The following is a 20,924-nucleotide window of genomic DNA, read 5'->3' as shown; positions in this document are numbered from 1 at the left end:
GAAAGCGCCACACCACCTTCCACAATGGTTGCACCATTTTACATTCCCACCAACAGTGAATAAGAGTTCCAGTTTCTCCACATCCTCGCCAGCATTTGTTGCTTGCTGTTCTGTTATATTTTGCTATTCTTGCTGGGGTGAGATGATATAGTTGTTGAGAATCTTCTTAATGTTGAACTTCAGTGCATTTTGAAGACTACAGTTCTTGACCTTCTACAGCAAACACTTTAGGTCCTCCTCAGTTTTAGCAAGCAAGGTTGTGTTATCTGCATATCGCAGGCTGTTGATGAGTCTTCCACAAGTCCTGATGTCTCCATTCCTCCTCATAAAGCCAGCCTCCCGAATAATCAGTTCCGCATACAGATTGAAAGGGTATGGAGACAAGATGCATCCCTGAACACTTTTCCAATTTTGTACCACGCAGTATTTCCTTCCTCAGTTTTGAGGACTGCTTCCTGGTCCAAGTATAAGTTTTGCATGAGCCCAATCAGGTTTTCTGGAATTTCCATTCTCCTCAAGATTAGCCACAATTTGTTGTGATACACATAGTAAAATGCTTTTGCATAGTCAATGAAACACAGACTTTCTCTGGCACTCTTTGCTTTGGGCCAAGATTCATTTGACATTAGTGATAATGTCTCTAGTACCATGGCCTCTTCTACAACAGGCTTGCATTTCTGGTAGCTTTCTGTCAATGCACTTTTCCAGTCATTTTTGGATAATCTTCAGTGGATTTTCCTTACATGTGATATTAGTGATAGTGTTCGATAATTTCCACACTCTGTCAGGTCATCTTTTTTTGGAATGGGAATAAACATGTATCTCTTCCAGTCAGTTGGCCAGGTCGTTGTCCTCCAGATTTCTTGGCACAACTTAGTGAGCTCATCCAGGGCAGCATCTGTTTGCTGAAATATGTCAGTTGGTATTTCATCAATTCCTATGGCCTTGTTGTTTTGGTTTTTAAATTTTATATCAGTCTGCTTACAAAATTTGTTTCACACTATTCTTCATTCACATTGTATTTTATACAATCATTCCTATGCATTATGTTGTTGGTTGTTTTTTTTCAAGTCTGATGTAAAGGTTTATTGACTGGACACAATAGACAGATTGATGCTGTCTGGGAACCCATGCGTTATGTTTTATAAAATTAATCACAACTGAACCTTACCCATCATTTCACACAATTTGGTGGCTGGAGGGAGTAGCGTTGTTTTATGCCAGTTCTTGTAGAGAAGCTTGAACTTCCTCCTTTATCACTACTTGATTATGTGTTGTTTCTTGGGATTCTTCTGTGTCAGCCAATTCTTTTTGGCACAGTGACTATGTACTCCTTCTACTTTTAATGCTTCCTGGATCATTCATATTCTGCCAACAGTATCCTTCAGTATTGCAACTCACAGCTTGAATTTGTTCTTTAGTTCCTTCAGCTTAAGGAATGCGAAGTAAGTCATATCCTTTTGATTTTTCAACTCCAGCTCTTTGCTCATTATATGCTCACTATTTGTTGAGTGAATGATATTAAATGATCTAATCCAGGCAACTAGTTTTAGAATCTGGAGGCAGTGTTTTAGAAAGTCAGAACTAATTATAGAACACGCCACAGAGATCTGGATGTCTTTCATATGCTGCAGTATAGACCAAGAGGCATTTTTTTTCTTTATAGAACTTAGTCTTTTGCAAAAAAGTCAAGACCTCACCTCATTTTCTGTTTTGAGAAAGGTGGAGATGGGACAGTAGAAGCAACGTGTGGGCATCAAAAACTTTCTAACAGGATGAAAAGAAAACCTATGGACTGAAAAACATTTGGCAGTGACATCTCAGACAAAGGATTCAAAAGGAAAGTTTACAGAATACTACAGGACCACCTCAAGGAAAAGACTGAGAGCCCAATAATAACATATAAGCCTCTAGATTTGATGACCTGGGCACGCTGCTTTCTCAGTCTTAGCCTCTTCATTTGCTCAAAGAGGATGATAACATCTCCAGAGAGGGTGTCAGGAGACTAGACAATCCACGTGAGAGGGGTTATCCCTGAACTTGAAAAATGGCAAGCCTCTCTTATTTCCCTTTACATCCTCTCATCTAAGGTCTTAATGTAGGAAAAAGACTTGATCTGTGAAGATTCCTTTCTAACTTCAGAAGCCTGCCTAAAATGTATTTTTCATACCTTCCTTCCAAATGAAATGGATAAATGTGAAAATCTGAAGAGCCCTCATTTGCCCTCTTACACCTGCCATGAGGAAAGGACAGAATCTGATTAATATTATTTTTTATTAGCTCACTTACAAAGTTCATGTACATTGTGTTTTAGATTATTCTTCATTCAAATTTTGTTTGATACAGTCATTCTCATGCATTATGTTTTATAAAATTAATCACTATTGAACCTTGGTCATCATTACCCTGTCTTTTCGCCTGGATCCTTCCCCTTTCCCTGCCCCCTCCCTCCACCCACAAAGTTGTGTACTTTTTTATTATTATTATTGTTAATCAATCTACTAAACTTTGCCCAAGACATATATCTACACTTACATCTCAAGAAAGAACCAAAAACTGTAAAGAAATGTTACAGTACTCCTATATGTTCTTAAAAAGATCTGTCAGAGTTCTTGTTGAGTTTCACTGCCCAATTTGTGTGAGAGCTGCAAACTGATTGATTTAGCAAGAGCCTGACAGTTGAGCTCAGGTTACTGGGCAAGTGGCCCAATGGCTAGAGCCACCAATATATTGTCTTGTGCATATTGAGTACTTGAGTGGGCAGACTGGTGTTCCAAATGGCATGGCGTACTGCATTCTTTCAAACACTAGGCAAAAATGTGTGTGCTTTTATATTTATTATTGTTGCTACATGTTGTTGAATAAGACTCTACTCATAGCTGGCCTTCAAGCAGGTTTTCAGAGGCTGTAAATTGCATGGGAGGGAATTCACCACCTCTCTCTCATGGAGCAGCTGGTGGATTCAAATTGTATGCCTTTGAGTTGGCCCTGCAACTCTCTCCCACTTGGTTACAAGAGCTCCTAGTGGTAAAGAACTGTGCTGCCAACCTTAAGGCACGTGGTTCAAATCCACCAGCTGCTCTGCAGGAAGAAGATGGACAGGCTTCTCCAGTGTGATTTACTGCTGTTGAAAACCCACTGGAAGGTCAGCAATGAGTCAGTTTCAACTTGATGGAATATCACAACAAATATACAAAATAAGCTTTGATGAGGGCTTCTCACTATCTCAAGTTACCATTTAATTTATATAGATGCATAGAGTTGGTGATCACCAATTCCCACTCTTATTTACTTGATACCTAATCCGTCTCAGTGGCGTTAATAAATCCTTGATAGGAGCCAAATTTTAACATCTAATAAATTATGTATGCTATATATGTTGTAAAGAACTCAAAGCTGAATAAGATTCAGTTATATAACCAAAATATTTTTTCAAGTTATATTTACTTACATTAATCTAAATATGATTTTATACTTTAAAAAATCAAATGGAGGTGGCCCCCATGACACTTACTTTTCTTTATCTTTAATTTTCAGAAACAAACGGGAAGACAGGTGATCCAGAACCAAAAGAAAAAGGTGAGATTATCAAATAAACAGCTTTTAACATTGAGCATGTTGTTAGGAGAGGTTATTCCTTGGAGAGAGACAACATGCTTAGGAAGGTGGAGGGGCAGCGAAAGAGAGGAAGACCCTCCACCAGGTGGGTTGACACAGTGACTGTGGGAATGGGCTTGAGCATGTCAGTGATGGTGAGGATGGCACAAGATAGGACAGGGTTCAGGTTGATTGTTCATAGGGTCATTATGAGCCATACTTGAAAGCACCCAACAGCATAACAATAACAACATAAGTTGCCATACCATTCAAGATTAGCATGGTGATTTTATGTTACAGGTTAATTATCTGTGAGTAATTATTTCAGCAGTGTTATTAGGAAACATTTGTGAATAGTCTAGTAGATAATCTAGTAAACATAAAGCTAAGTATCTAGAGAAAAATAGTCTAATCCTCACCCTCGTTAAAGGTTCTGTAAAGACATTTTTCTCCTGTTTTCCTTATGACTGTGTCTTCCAGATGTTGAAGTGTGCCTGGCACACAATAAGCGCTCTGGAAAGGCTTGTTGAATGGAATCCTAGTCTCATTGTTTGAGTCTGTTAATGGGGATTAACAGAAATAGGCATCAAAGGCTCTGTAAATTTTAACTGTGAAGGTGTGTATTAAAGCTCAGATAGAAATCCTAGGATTGAATGCTGCAAGAAACCCAAGACTTGAGGGACTGACACTGAGGGGACTCTATTATCATCTGTAAAAAACCCTGAAAAATCACATGATTCCCAGTGTACACTGGACACATTGTCCCCAACTTGCTGGGAGAACAGAGTATCAAGGAAAAGAAAACCTATATTAAAAAACACTTCAAGGGGAGCTCTGGTGGCCTAGTGGCATGGAGCTGCAACTACAATCCCAGAGGCACACGGTTCGAATCCACTAGATGCTCTGCCGGGAAAAGGAGGGACAATCTCCTCCTGTACCAGTCAGATCTGATTTGACGGTACACACACACAAAAATAAAAATTTAAAAAAAAACACCAAAAAAAAAAAACAACAAAACACTTCAACCTGTAGTTTCTTTATCCAGAAATGAAGATAAGAATTCTTAATGCATCTTAGAGGGTGTCTTTTAGCATAAAGTGAAAATAATGTTGTAAAAACGTAATCTGCTACTCTTGTTGTTGATTGCCTTCTAGTGGAGCATGACTCATAGCGACCCTATGAACAAAAGGCCTGAAGCCTTTCTGTAACCATCAACATTTATCAAAGTTCATAGAGTTTCCGGAGTACATGTTGTTTAGAAAGTGGATGCCACTCCTGCTTATAATATTATTATCCAAATCTCTGAAATTCAGATTGCTTTTTTTAGGGAAAACAAAATAATTGGTTAAAAGAGCTGTAGACATTAAACTACATGTCTGTTTCTTTTGTTTGTGATGGGTTAACATAGGTATGGCAATTTTTATTTTGATAAAAGCAACACCTTTTAAAAACCTCACATTTACTATTATAATAAATTATAAAAGCCAAGCCATTTTTTAGTTCTTAAAAGAGGAAAGGCATAGTTGAAGAATACAAGACAATTTTATAAATGGAAAAATTTTACTTTATTGAAAATTCACTAAGATTATCCCTCTCATTCATTTACCCTCAGGTCAGTGAACATTTTGTTCTGAAGCAGCCACTCTTAGTGATTAAGATCAAGTTTACTCAAGTCCCACACTTAGCATCCTAGATCCTAGCATGTACCGGAAAAGGGAAGAAACAAAAAAAATCCTCTTTGTCTTTCATTCTTGTTGCCATGTCTTACATTACTTGGGTAGAGGAACTCTTAAGTAAAATCCTGTTTTTTCTCATAGCCTCTTATCTTTATTCTCTGTCATCCCCCAAAGCTGGATTTAGACGAATCCTATAATTCACTTCTTTTTTTTATTGCATCTAAATCAGTTATATATAATTTAAAAAATTCATATTACAGTCCCTTAAAGAAGTAAGTCAGTTACCTATGTAAAATAAACTTAGAGACAGGCAGCCTAGGACCATTATTTCGGATGCTAGAGACCCTGCTCTCAATAAGCAGCCTTATCTCCTAAAATGAGTGCTCAGGCACCAGCCATTGTTCATGTCCAGATCACTGACTGGAACAACAGAAGAGGACTCCTTTGTTATGTCTGAAATCTAGAGTTCTAGTTCTAGTGCAAAAGGTAATACTGAATAGTGAGAAGAAACAATTAGCAAACATGAACATGCATTGTTTTACTACTTTGTTATCAAAATGTATTCTACCATCATATTTTAGTAAAACACCCAGGCATAGTCTTCACAATTGCTTGCTATGCGTCAGAGAGCTGGACAATGACTAGGGATGATAGTAAGAGAATTGATGCCTTTGAACTGTGGTGCTGGAGAATAGTGTTCAGTATACCATGAACTGCCAGGAAAACAAACTGGTTCATCCTAGAGAGGGTAAAACCAGTCTGCTCCTTGGAGGAAGGATTCTGAAACTTTGTCTGACATACTTTGGGCATGTTGCAAAGAGGGACCAATCCTTGGAGGGATGGAGGGACAGAGAAAGAGAGGAAGACCATCGATATGATCGATATGACTGGGGTGATGAGGGTAAAGTGTCAGAGACAGTAAAGTTGGCAGAGGATAAAGCAGGTTTCAGGGCTGTTGTACATATGGTTGCTATGAGTTGCAAACAACTTGATAGCACATAACAACAAACAACAACTCTTTGTTTGATACTAACGGACATTCTGGAATAGGGAGGAGACGTCAGTAGACCTTGTTATTAGGTGCCAGTGAGTGGACTGTGACCCACGGCAACTCTGTGAACAAGGCTTGCCTGTCCTGTGCCATCTCTGATAGGTTTGAGCCCATGGTTACAGACACTGTCAATTCATCTTGTTGAAGGTCTTCCTCTCTTTCTCTGACTCTGCACCTTTTCAAGCATGATGTACATACAGTCAAACCTTGGGTCCTGGTCCAAGAGGGAACTTGCTAGGACAGGGCAAGGGCTGGAGTCTCTGGGCTGTTTTCTTCATTGAACCTTAGGGGTCCATGTGATGGATTTGCTTGCTTGGTTTATCATAGCTCTTAGATCATTTAAGATTGGAAGTTTATACCAGTACCAACCAAAATGCTTTTATAACTAAAGTATATTATTAAGGGTTTAATGGAAGAATGGTCTTAAAATTAAAACAAAAGTCACTGATACCACAAATTCATTGTGGTTTAATCCTCATATTATCAGTCTTGGGGATTCTGTTTTCTGGTGAGTTGTTTTTCTCATCTAATGCTGTGCCAAGAAATCTGGAGAACAACCACTTGGCAAGCTGACTGGAAGAGATGTGTATTTGTTCCCATCCTAAAGAATGGTGACCCAACAGAGTGTGGAAACTAGAGAACAATCTCATTGATTTCACACGCAAGCAAGATTCTACTGAAGATTATCCAAAAACGACTGGAACAGCACATCAGCAGAGAACTGCTAGAAGTCCAGGCTGGGTTTAGAAGGGGTCGTGGTACTAGGGATATTGTAGCTAATGTTAGATGGATCTTAGCTGAGAGCAGGGAATACCAGAGGAATGTCTATCTGTGTTTCATTGATTATGTAAAGGCGTTTGACTGTGTGGATCATAACAAAGTGTGGCTGACTCTGAGAAGAATGGGAATCCCAGCACACTTGATTGTGCTAATGCGAAACCTATACTTGTACCAAGAGGCAGTTGTCAGAACAGAGCAGGGAAACACTGCATGGTTCAAAATTGGGAAGGGCGTACGCCAAGGATGTGTCTTGTCTCCATACCTTTTCAACCTGTATGCAGAACAGATTATTCGGGAGGCTGGCTGTATGAGAATGTGGGGTCAGGATTTGTGGAAGATCTATCAACAGTCTGTGTTATGCAGATGACACAATCCTGCTTGCTGAAACTGAGGAGGACCTGAAGTGCTTCCTGCAGAGAGAGGGTCAAAGAGTGCAGCCTTCAATATATATTGAGGCTCAATGTCAAGAAGACAAAGATTTTCACCCCTGGTTCAGTGGGCAGCATCAGGATGGATGGTGGAGATTGAGATACTGTTCACAGCTTTAGTTTGCTTGGCTCCACAGTCAACAGTCTTGGCACCAGCAGCCAGGAAATTAAAAGACATATTGCGATAGGAAAGTCTGTTGTTAGAGACCTTTCCAAAGTTCTGAAGAGCAATGGTGTCTCTCTGGAGATTAGGGTGCGCCTCATACAGGCCATGGTCTTTGCAATCACTTGTTATGAATCAGAGAGTTGGACAATGACTAAGGAGGATAGAAGGAGAATTTTTTTTCTTTTCTAATTGTTTCATTTTTATTTTTTTTCTATAATTATATTTTATTAATTTTCATAAACATTTACAGAGATTTTGGGTTTCCATTCATTCATTGTTGCACTATTCTCTCTACCCTCCTCCCAGTTTGTTCTTGTCCAAATGCCACAGTGCTTGTCAAAGCCAGTTGTGATTAATCTTCTTTGTCAGTGTGTCCTTTGCCATTCCCTATCACTCCTCCCTGAGAGAGACTTCACCCTGAGTCATAAGGAAAAGGGGATGGCGTATTCTCTTAGCTACTTCCTGCTGAAAAGGGACGCTGTGGGTTTCAGGGTGAAGATCTTCTCTCACTACTCTAAAGGGCCCCTTTGGCAGTAGGAAACACATAGACTATTATGGAGATTGATTTTGGGATTTAGATGCACTCTTATTGATTGTGCTTGGCCGTACATGTTCATATCCTTGAAGATGTATCATGGGGGTGTTGCAACCTAGAAGACACAAATTTGACTAACAAGTTATAAGTACATGAGTCCAAAAATTATGGAAAAGTAAAAGAAAAGATTCTTTCATTGTTTTACAAACCCTCCCCCAGGTCCCCTCCACCATGTAGCCCTCACTCTAGTCTCCTGTGATGACAGAAATACCTAGTTATATATCTCTTTTAAACAGTTTTCTTCCTCCTCTGTTTCAGTGCAGTATACATTATTGAACCCATCTTACTCAGTCTCTCCCCAACCCCAAGGACAGTCCCATTCTACAACAGTGGCATCATGTAATATTTGTCCTTTTGTGACTGGGATATTTCACTCAGCATAATGTTTTCCAGAGTCAACCATTTTGAATAATATTGCATGAGTTCCTTGTTTTTTAATGCAGCATAGTATTCCATTGTGCGAATATACCACAGCTTCTCTAGCCATTCGTTTGTTGATGGGCACTTAGGTTGTTTCCAACTCCTTGCTATTGTGAACAAAGCTGCAGTAAACATGGGTGTGCATATATCTGCTTGGATGTCAGCTATGGTCTCTTCAGGGTATATTCCCAGTAGTGGAATTGCTGGGTCAAATGGTATCTCTATTTGCAACTTTTTGAGAAAGCGCCATACTGCTTTCCACAGGGGTTGCACCATTTTACACTCCCACCAACAGTGAATCAGAGAAGGAGAATTGATGCCTTTGAGCTGTGGTGCTGAAGAAGAGTATTGAATGTACCATGGACAGCTATGAAAACAAACAGAATCATTCTGGAGAAGGTTAAACCGCGCTGCTCCTTTGAGGCAAGGATTCTGAAGCTTCATCTAACATAATTTGGACATGTTGTAAGGAGGGAATCTCCTCCTCTGCATAGTTGATGACTCTCTCCAGGTCTGCTGCATGACTATCCTTTTCTGTGGCTTTTCGAGAGGTCACTCAGGGCTGCTTGTCTCAGTGTCCAGGTCCAGCTCCACATCCCCCTCTGTGGCCATCTCAATCCCACCTGCAGGCCGAGAGACTTGGATTTTTTTTAAATTTTTAAAAAATATTTTGTATTGGCTTGTTTTATTGGCTTTTATTGCCTTATTCATAGACATTGTGTTCCATTCATGTACATGGTGCTCTGTACAATCATTCTTATACGTTGTATTGCATTCAGGTACATTGTGCTTTATGTTGTTGTTGTTGATTGTATTTAAGTCAAGCACGACTCTTAGCAAACTATGAACAAAAGGACTGAAGCCCCTCTAAAACCATCAACATTTATCAAAGTTAATAGAGTAACTGGAGGCATGATATTTAGTAATTGGATACCAGTCCTGCTTCCAAACCTGTCATAGTATGTTATTGTTGTCATGTGCCTTTGAGTTGCCTGCAATGTATAGCAACCCTATGTACAGTAGCTCTGAACCCTTCTCTGTCCTATACCAGTCTCACTAACTCCAACACACTAACCCCCGTTGCCCCAGTTGCTGTCTCAATCCATCTTATTTGGGGTTTTCCTTCCCTGTGCTATCTGTCCACCCTTCCAGACATGATGTCCTTCTCCAAGGATGGATCTCTCCTGGCCACATGCTGAAAGTAAGTGAGGCAGAGCTTCAGAATCCTAGTCTCCATGGAGAGACTTGGTTTCACCCTTTCCAAGACACACTGATTTGTTTTCTTGGCAGTCCATGGTATGTATGTTCAAGACTCTTCTCCAGTACCACTACTTGAAGGCATTTCTTATTCTTCTGTCATCATTAGTCACTGTCCAACTCTCTGAAGTACAACAAGTAATTGAGAAGACTATGGCCTGGATTAGGCGCACCTTTGTATCTAGACATTGTTGCTCGTCAGCACTCTGGAGAGGACCCTGACAGCTGATTTTCTCAATGCAGTTCATCTTTTGATTTCCTAACTGATGGTGTAATTGCAATCTGTGACTGCTAACAACTTCTATCTCCTCTCCATCTATTATGGTGCTGCCAACTGGCCCAGTGGTGAGAATCTTTGTCTTCTTGATGTTGAGCTTCAATCTATATTAAAGACTACAGTCCTTGACCTTTTGCAGCAAGTGCTTCAGGTCTTCTTCAGTTTCAGCAAGCAAGGTTGTGTCATCTGCCTGTTGCAGGTTAATGAGTCTTCCTCCAAACGTGATGCCACACTCCTCCTCATAAAGCCCCTCTTCCCAAATTATTTGTTCTGCATACAAATTGAAAAGGTATGGGGACAGATTGCATCCCTGACACACTCCTTTCCTGATTTTGAACCATGCAGTGTTTCCTTGCTTTGTTCCAAGGACTGCTTCTTGGTCCTAGAATAGGTTTTGTATAAGCACGATCAAGTGTTCTGAGATTAATTTTCCTCAAAGTTAGCCACAATTTATTGTGATCCACACAGTCAAATGCCTGTGTATAGTCAATGAAACACAGATAGACATTCTTCTGGTACTCTGCTTTCTGCAAATATCCATTTGACTTTGGCAAAAATGTCCCTTAGTGCCACGACCTCTTCTAAACTCAGCTTGTATTTCTGGTAGTTCTCTGTCAGTGTCCTGCTCAAGTCTTTCTGTATAATCATCAGCAGGATTTTGCTAGTGTGTGATATTAATGATTGTTATTATGGGCCATTGAGTTGCTTGTGACTCATAGTGACCCTATGTACAAGAGACCTAAACCCTGCTCTATCCTGTGCCAACCTCACTGTCTCTGACTCACCTACTCCCATTACCACAGTCACTGAATTATCCATCTCATTGAGGGTATTCCTCTCTTGTGTTGTTCCTCCACTCTCCCAAACATGATGTCCCTTTCCAAGGGCTGGTCCCTCATTTCAACATGCCCAAAGTATGTCAGACAAAGCTTCAGAATCTTTGCCTCCAAGGAACAGTCCGGTTTCACCCTCTCCAAGACAAACTTGTTTGTTCTCCTAGCAGTCCATGGTATATCCAACACTCATCTCCAATACCACAACTCAAAGGCATCAATTCTCTTTTTATCATTCCTAGTCACTGTCCAGCTCTCTGACACATAGCATACAATTGAGAAGACTATGGCCCATATCAGGCACACCTTAGTCCCCAGCCTGACATTGTTGCTCATCAGTACTCTGAAGAGGTCCCTGACAACTTACTTTCCCAATGCAATTAGTCTCTTGATTTCCTGGCTGCTGGTACCAAGAGTGTTGATTGTGGAACTGTTAACTATCTCAGTCTCTTCACCATCCATAATGTTGGCCCAATGGTGAGAATCTTTGTTTTCTTGATGTTGAACCTCAATCCATATTGAGCACTGCAGTCCTTGACCTTCTGCAGCAAGCGCTTCAGGTCCTCCTCAGTTTCAGCAAGCAGGGTTGTGTCATCTGCCTAATGCTTGTTGGTGAATCTTCCTCCAATCCTGATGCCACATTCCTCCTCGTGCAACCCAAAGTTCCAGATGATCTGTTTTGCATACAGATTGAAAAGGTGTGGAGAGAGAATAATCCCTGGTACACCCTTCCTGATTTTGAACCCTGCATTGTCTCCTTGCTCTTTTCTGACGACCGCCTCTTGGTTCAAGTATAGGTTTTGCATAAGCACAGTCAAATGTTCTGGGATTCCCATTCTCCTCAGAGTCAACCAGTTTGTTATGATCCACATAGTCAAAAGCCTTTGCATAGTCAGTGAAATACAGATAAATATTCCTCTGGTACTCTCTTCTTTCTGCCAAGATCCATCTAAAATTAGCTGTAATATCCTTAGTATCATGTGATATTAATGTTGCTGTTGTTATGTGCTGTCAAGTTGCTTGTGACTCATAGCAACCCTATGTACAACAGCCCTAAACCCTGCTCTATCTTGTGCCAGTAGCACTGCCTCTGACACTCCCATCCCGATTACCCCAGTCACTGAATCAATCCATCTCATAGAGGGCCTGCCCCTCATGTGCTGTCCCTCCACCCTCCCAAGCATGATGTCCCTCTCCAAGGACTAGTCCCTGCCTACAACATGTCCAAAGTATGTCAAGACAAAGCCTCAGAATCCTTGCCTCCAAGGAGCAGCCTGGTTTAACCCTCTCTAGGATGAATCTGTTTTCTTAGCAGTCCATGGTACACTCAATACTCTTCTCCAGAACCACAGATCAAAGGCATCAATTCTCCTTCTATCTTCCCTAGTCGTTGTCCAACTCTCTGACACATAACAAGTGATTGCAAAGACCATGGCCTATATCAGATGCACCTTAGTCTCCAGAGTGACACCATTGCTCTTGTTTGATAATTTCTGCACTCTTTCGGGTCACCTTTCTTTGGAATGGGAACAAATATTAATCACTTCTAGTTAGTTGGCCAGGTGGTTTTCCTCCAGATTTCTTGGCACAACTTAGCATAACAGGTCAGCGTCTGTTTATTGAAATATGTCAGTTGGTATGCTGTCAACTCCTAGAGCCTTGTTTTTTGCCAAATATTTCAGAGCAGATTGAACTTCTTCCTTCATCACCACAGGTTCTTGCTCATATGTTCTTTCATGAAATTCTTCTGTGTCAGCTAATTCCTTCTGTTACAGTGACTCCATATACTCCTTCCATCTCCTTTTAATGCTTCTTACATCATTTAACATTCTGCCCAAAGCATCCTTGAGTACTGCCACTCGTGGCTTGAATTTTTTTTCAATTCCTTCAGCTTACAAAATGCTGAGCAAGTTCAACCCTTTTGATTTACTGACTCCAGCTCTTAGCACATTTCATTATAATACCTTGATTTGTTATCCTGAGCTGCCCTTTTTTCCCCCAACGTCTCTGAGCTGCCCTTTGAAATTTTCTGTTTAGCTCTTAATTTTTTTATTTCTACCTTTAACTTAGATTTCTCGGTCTTCTCATACAATATTCAGAGTCTCATCTGACATCCATCTTGGTCTTTTCTTCCTCTTCTGCCTTTTTGCATTCTTCATGGACAATATTCTTGGTATCCTCTCAAAGCTCATTTGGTCTTTGTGTTCAAGGCCCCAATCCTGTTCCTGAGAAAGTTTTGAAATTCGAGTGGGATAGACAGAAGATCAAATTTTGGTTCCTGTGGATTTGATTGTATTTTCTTCACCTTCAGCTTGAACTTGCATATGAGTAGTTGGTGGTCTGTTCCACAGTTAGCACCTAGCCTGGTTTCCACAGCTGATATTGTGCTTCTCCAGTGATTCTTTCCACAAATACAATCTATCAGATTCCTGTGCATACCATCAAGTGAAATCCCTGTATATAGCCTGCTTTTGTGTTTCTTATAAAAGGTATTTGCAATGAATAATCCATTGAATGTGCAGAATTCTGTCATTCTATCTCCAGCCTCATTTCTGTCAGCAGGTCCATGTTTTCCAGCTACTGATCCTTCGTCCTTGTTCCCAACTTTTACATTTCAATCACCCATTATTATCAATGCATTTTGATTGCTTGTTTGATCAATTTCTGACTGCAGAAGTTGGTAGAAATTTTCTATTTCCTCCTCTTTGGCTTAATTTGTCTGTGCATATATTTGAATGATAGTGGTATTCACAGGACTTTGTTGTATGCTTATGGATTATCCTGTCACTCGCCATATTGTATTTCATGATAGATCTAGAAATGACTTTTTTGATTATGACAGCAGCCCCATTTTTCCTCATCTTTTCATTCCCGCACAGTAGGTCATATGATCTTTTGATTGAAAATGTCCAATGCCAAGCCATCTCACTTTGCCAATACCTAGTATGTCAATATTTATGCTTTCCATTTCTTTTTAAACAACATTCAATTTTCCTACATTTATGCTTCTCACAATCCATGTTCCAATCACTAGTGTCTGCTTACAGCTGTTCCTCATTCTTTGTGTTTCCATATCTGAGATCTCAGCCTCATTTGCTATGTCTGCTAGTCTTAAGTGTGCTCTATTGTACCTAGGGTGTTTGAAGGCCTGTTATTTCAGAAGTGGATGGCCAAACCTTCCTCCTAGTCTGTTTTAATTTTTTTTTTTTTTAGTAATAGTATCTGACAGACAAGCATTTTACAGTTTGATAGTTTTTACACTCTGTTGGGTCACTTTTTTTTTGAATGGAAATAAATATGGATCTCATGACCAACTGACTGCAAGAGATCCTTCCATATTCTTTTAATGCTTCATGAATCATTCACTATTATGCCCATAGCATTCTTAAGCATTGCAGCTCATGGCTTGAATTTATTCTTTAGTTCTTTCAGCTTAAGAAATACTGATTGACAATTGGTATCAGTTATAATAGATGGAGAAGAGATTGAGAGTATTAATAGTTTCAACTTGCTGAGATCAACAATCAACACTCTTGTTACAGGCAGTCAAGAAATCATAAGACAAGTTGCATTAGGAATATTTTGTGTCAGGAACCTCTCAAGAGTGTGGAAGACCAATGATTCAGTCTAGAGACTGACTAAGAATCGCTAAGGTATGCCTCATCCAGGCCATGGTCTTCTCAATTGCTTACTGTGCTTCTTAGAACTGGAAAGTGACTAAGAATGGCAGAAGAATAATCAATGTCTTTGAGTTGTGGTGCTAGAGAAGAATGCTGAACATACCATGGACTCCCAAGAGAACAAACAGGTCTGTTTTGGAGAGGGTGAAACCAAATTTCTCCTTGGACACAAGGATTTTGAAGCTATGTTTAACATACTTTGGGCAGGTTGCCATGAGGGACCATTCCTTGGATAATGACATCATGCTTGGAAGGGTGGAGGGTGACTGCAGGAGAGGAAGACCCTGGATGAGATGGATTGACACAGTGACAGTGGTAATATGGGTAGGTGTGTCAGAGACATTGAGATTGACTCAGAATAGGGCTGGGTTCAGAGCTATTGTTCATAGGGTTACTGCGATTCATAGTCGACTTGATGGCACTTAACAATAACAACAACTGCTAGCCCAAAGGTGGTATTTTTCTCATGGTTCAAATTCATAAGCAGCTCATTGGACAGAAGATGGGCAATCACTTCCTGTGCAATTTACAGCTTTGAAAAACCCACTGGAAGATCAGCTATGATTTTGTTCTGATTTGACAGCAATGAGTTGTTGTTGTTTTACTAATGTTAAGAGTTCATGGTCCAAATTGATGACACAGAAGAAAAGGCCTTGGAATCTGCTTTCACCAAGAAAACCCTACGGAATAGTTCCACTCTATAATGTATCATGTCACAAGGGGAAATTGATTGGACAGCAGCTAACATCAGGAACAAGTTATGCTAAGCTACCAATTGGAAGGTTGAAGGTATGAAGACCCAACCTGAAGAAAGACCTGGCAATTGGCTTCTGAAAAATCAGTCACTAAAAATCCTACAGAATACATTTCTACTCTGACAGACATGGAGTCATCATGAATTAAAAAAACACACTGCCATCAAGTCAGTTTCACCTATGACAACCCACCATTGGATTTCTTAATGGAAGCAGACTACCCATGTTTTTTTCCATGGAGTAGCTGATGGATTTGAACTGCCAGCGTTTTGGTTAGCTGCCCAACATGTAACACACTATATCTACAGGAATCCTTAAAAAGACAGCAGAGGAGGTAGAAATGCATTATCTTCTCTTTTTACCATTCAGTCTTTAACTAGTGTATTCCTGCTTGCTAAAACTCTGTTCCTCAAAAGAAAGGCTGACAGTCTCCTCCTGTGTGATTTATACCTCCTGATGACCTACTCGAGGGCCAGCTATGAGTTAGTTCCAGCTCAACAGCACATAACAATAACAACAAAATCCAGTTACTAGAGAGCCTGGAAAATGTAATTTGCAGAAAAGAGCTTCCTGAAATATAGAACAGTGCAGGGACAAGATCAGGTAGGCAAATAGCAGGTCAAGTGAACAACTGTCATAATGTTTACAGTTTACTTTCAGATCATTCTGAGAACAAGATATGTAAATACAGATAAAGGACATATAGTGAAATTTTGAATCAGGTAAAGTATACAAATGTAGTCTTTCCATTTTTCTGAATGTTTAGCATTTTGAGTGGGAATGGAGAATATAAATATTCAAATAAATACTCAAAATGAAAAAAAAAATGCTGATCAAGTTCGGTACTTTTGATTTTCCAACTCCAGCTCCTTGCACATTTTATAATAATATTTTGCCTTGTCTTCCCGAGCAGCCCTTTGAAATCTTCTATTCAGCTCTTTAACTTATTTATTTCTTTGCTTTACTTTGGCTTCTCAGCGCTCTAATGCTATATTCAGAATTTCTTCTGACATCCATTTTGGTCTTTTCTTCTTCCTTTTTTGTAATGACTTTTTGCATTCTTTTTTTAAAAAATTTATATTACATATTTATTAAGGCAAGAAACTATATTAAAAAACACATTTGTTCTGTTTCAGGCATACTTGGGAATAAACCATTGTGAAAATTATTGCACATTTGAAACCACAGTGCATAACCGACTGTCTGCTTGACTTAGGTCATAAGGTAGATTGGAAGACAAAAATGGATTTTTCTTGTCAAAAGTATGTGGCAGTTTGAGAACTTTGGCTTCCTCATTTGATACCATTAGAACCAAGACTTACTAAGCAGTGTCATTTACTCTTAAAAAACACATTTTCTGTACCTGAATGTCTTCCTTTTCTACTAATATAATGGCTTTTAGAAGGCAAAGAGAATACAAGGTGATCTTTAAACGCATACTGCAAATTCAATTCTTGATATCTTCCCACAGCTTATCTGGTCTTCATTTATTAGTGTTTAAGGCCTCAAACCTATTCCTGAGTTGGATTTTAAATTCATGGGAGATAGACTCAAGGTCAGATTTGGATTCCTGTAAGTATGATTTAACCTTCTTTAGTTTTAATTTGAACTTGCATATGAGCAGGTGATGGTCTGTTCCAAAATCAGCACCTGGCCTAGTTTTCACTGCTGATATTGAACTTCTCCAAAGGTTCCTTACACAGATGTAATCGATCTGATTTTTGTGCATCCCATCAAGTGAAGTCCATGTGTATAGCTTGCATTTATGTTTCTTATAAAAGGTATTTGCTATGAATAAATCATCAATTGTGCAGAATTCTATCATTCTATCCCCAGCCTCCTTTCTGTCACCAAGTCCATATTTTCCACATTCCAGTCACCCATTATTATTAATGTATCTTGGTTACTGTTCGATTGATTTCTGACTGCAAGAGTTGATAAAAATCATCTATTTCTTCCTCTGGCTCTTGTTGTAGGTGCATAAATTTGAATGACAGTGGTATTAACAGGTCTTCCTTGTATGTGTATGCATATTATCCTGTCACTCACAATATTGTATTTCAAGATGGATCTAGAAATGGCCTTTTTAACTATGAAAATGACCCCGTTTTTTCTCACCTTTTCATCTCCAGCATAAAGATCATATGATTATGGGATTCAAAATGCCCCATGCCAATCCATTTCATTTAACTAATACCCAGTATGTCAATATTTATGCATCCCATCTCTTTCTTTACAATATCCAGTTTTCCTACATTCATGCTTCTCACATTCCATGTGTCAATTGTTAATTTCTTCTTACTACTGTTTCTCCTCCTTTGTGTTTCCAAATTTGAGGATTCAACTTCAGTTGGCATATATTTGTCTACTCTGAGTGTGCTCTGCTGTACACAGTGCTTTCAAAGGCCAATTATATTTCAGAAGTGGATGGCCAATCCTTCTGTTCTAATTTGGATGTTCAGTGTTAGAAATATATCTGACAGACAAGCATTTTTACCTACCAGATGAAAGACCCTTACAGAAATAAGCAATGTATTCACTGCCCTCCAAGCACATGTGACTTGTTTCTACTCTTTCTATGATGTCACTTCTGTGATGCCTTGCACTACACACTGCTACTGATCTCTCACTCTGCAGTCTATCTCTTGTTTAGGAGGATGTAAGTCCAAATCCCATGTACCAACTTCAGAGAAAGAGTTTTGCTTGAGGCTGTACTGAGGGAAGATCCTGGTCACAGAGCTTCTGCTAAGTTCTGTGACTTACTGTCTCTGTTTACATTGCTGACACAATGTGATAATTCCAAGGTCTGAACAGGTCTCTTTTAGATCTTTTTCTGTGGTGGTGTTTAAACTGAAGGTATCCTTTCCTGAAAGATGGGATTAAGGTAGGCTGACACCCTTCTGGGAGAAAGGTGCTACATGATCAAGAAGATAAGAGAGATTTCAGATCCTGACTTGTGCAGCTCCTTGGCTTCTGGATACTGTGTTTGAGGTGTGCTTTATACAGTAATTCAAATACATTGTATTTTATAGAGTGGGTTTTACTGATCTATGTCTAGTGTCACCACATCTTTTCAACTCCCCATTGAATCTTTCCTGTTTCTTCATCCACTGTCTGCCCACTGACATCTGCAATCCTGCCGCTTGCCCTTCTCCTCCTTTCCCCACTCTCTTCTCTTTCCCCTTCCCTTTTAGAGAATTTCTGCACATCTTGCTCAGTTTTCCTCCTATTTTCAGGGAGGATGTGCTTCATGTGTCTGGTGATTCACAGGAAGGTTAGTGTGGCAGATGAGGAGTTTGAGGGGAAACTGATGATGAGTGCACTAAGAAAGATTGCAAGGGCTAAATCATGGAGGGTTTTGCCAGCCGTAGTAAAGGCTGTTGTGGTCTCCAATCAGGTTTAACATTGGGGGAACACAACAAGTTTCCTTTGTATGATCTACCTTGTGTTGTAAAGGCTCATTGTAGCCATTAAGGCATGACACTGAATCAGTGGGACATGCTTAGAGACTACTGCACTAATCCAGACGATGGGTGATGACACTTGGATTAGGATGTATGGGTAAAAGTGGTAAGTGATGATCAGTTCTCATATATTAGGATGTAAGAAGAATCAATGCCTTTGAATTGTGGTGTTGGAGAAGAGTATTGAACATACCATGGACTGCTAAGAGAACAGGTCCATCCTAGAGAGGGTGAAACAAGGCTGCTCTTTGGAGGCTACGATTTTGAAGCGCCAACTCATACTCTGGGCATGTTGCCAGGAAGGACCAGTCCTTAGAGAGGGACATCATGCTTGGGAGGATGGAGAGACAGCGCAAGAGAGGAAGACCCTGAATGAGCTGGATTGACTCAATGACTGGGGTAATGACTCAAGACAGAGCAGGGTTCAGAGCTGTTGTCCGCAAGGTCACTATGAATCAGTTGATGACACGTAACAACAGGAGGAAGCTTGAAGAGCAACCTCAGCATGCTACACCTGCAAAGGGAGGATGGCTTTGCCTGTGAATGTATTTGGATCATAAACTTGAAAACCATTCCTTTCATTCAAACTAATATGTATTATCCCATTATGTGCTCTTTATAATTAAAGATTTTCTTTAGCAGTATATGTTCAAAGTGACTTTTAAAATGTAGTTTTAAAAAAGGCCTGGTTACTTTTTTATACTTTCAGCAATTAATCATCAATGCTCTAGTGAAACACCAGATGGCGCTTTGAAACAAGTTACACTTTCCCCGACAGGACTCATCGTTTGTGATGCTAAGGAGCATGCGACCTCTCATTGCTGTGACATGGGAAGTGACTCATAGCTGACCCTCCTCTGGGTGTCTGAAGCTGTGTGTCTCACAAAAGGAAGTTGCTCATCTTTCTTTCACAGAGTTGCCAGTAGATTTGAGCATGGTTTTTGGGTTAGCATTGTTACTCCCTGCACATGAGACCTCACTTCTGTGATGTAAAAAGATTCACATGATCATTTTATAGCCACTGTCCTGTATTGAGGAAGCAGTTGAATCCATCATAGACTCCTTAGTGATGAGCAGTTTCCAGGCTGGGAAAACCAGTGGAAGAAAAGCTAGGTTCTGACTTGATGGCAATGGGAAACATTCTTATATGGACAGTATTTGTATTCTGTCATAAGAAGGAAAACATGGCTAGAACAAGACCAGGCAACAATGAAATCTCATTCAGGAGCTTGTTATTTTTCAGTACCTCCCCTGACCTTTTTTTTCTTTCTGTGATTCTTTGAATTATATAGAAATCTCTTGAACAAAGTTGTTTGCTGTTGCTGTGTTCTCCGCACTGGTAGATGATAACTACCCATTTCACACAGAACATATTATGGATTTTAAATGGCGCATGGCTATACTCTCCTACTAGATTGTCATGCCCCTCTCATTAGATTGTCCACTGTGTAGGGAATTATGTCTTGTTCAGTCCTTCTATTGATAGCACCATAGTTAAAAGGTGAAGAATTACTGAAGGTATTTAAACATTCAATGTCTTTGTGTGCCCAATTCAGCAAGTGATAATTTTTTACCATTTGTTTTTTCTAACTTTTTATATTGATATAATTTAAATTTACAAAATAGTTTAAAGGATAATTTAAAGAATAATTCTTAGCACACCTGTTTACACATTTTTTTACCCAGGTTTACCAGTTAGAAACATTTTTCTGCATTTATCATCCCTCTCCCTTTGTACAATAATGCATGTGTATATGTCAACCATTTAAGATTAAGTTGGAAATAAATATAACCATTCATCCTGCCAATGTGCATTTCTTAAAAATAGGGACATTTACCACATTGTTGTTGATATGCTGCATTGAGTCCCCTGTGACCCATAATGACTCTGTGTACAGCAGCTCCGAAGCCTGCCCTGTCCTGAGCCAGTGTCACTGACTCCAAC

The 20,924-nt window shown here is 39.7% G+C and overlaps 1 protein-coding gene across 1 annotated transcript in view; it reads left to right on the top strand.

The window, feature by feature from the left end:
• The window catches only part of LOC102843374 (aspartyl/asparaginyl beta-hydroxylase-like), a 268,463-nt gene that overhangs the window by 89,635 nt on the left and 157,904 nt on the right, over positions 1-20,924 (top strand). The window contains exon 15 of the mRNA XM_006900733.1: positions 3,538-3,579. Coding sequence (XP_006900795.1) covers positions 3,538-3,579 — 42 coding nt within the window. The remainder of the gene's footprint in view (positions 1-3,537; positions 3,580-20,924) is intronic.

This window comes from Elephantulus edwardii, unplaced genomic scaffold (genome assembly GCF_000299155.1).
Source record: "Elephantulus edwardii isolate Elephantulus edwardi_28Jun2011 unplaced genomic scaffold, EleEdw1.0 scaffold00292, whole genome shotgun sequence".
NCBI classification, from domain to species: domain Eukaryota; kingdom Metazoa; phylum Chordata; class Mammalia; order Macroscelidea; family Macroscelididae; genus Elephantulus; species Elephantulus edwardii.
This window is presented reverse-complemented; position numbering and strand designations above follow the sequence as displayed.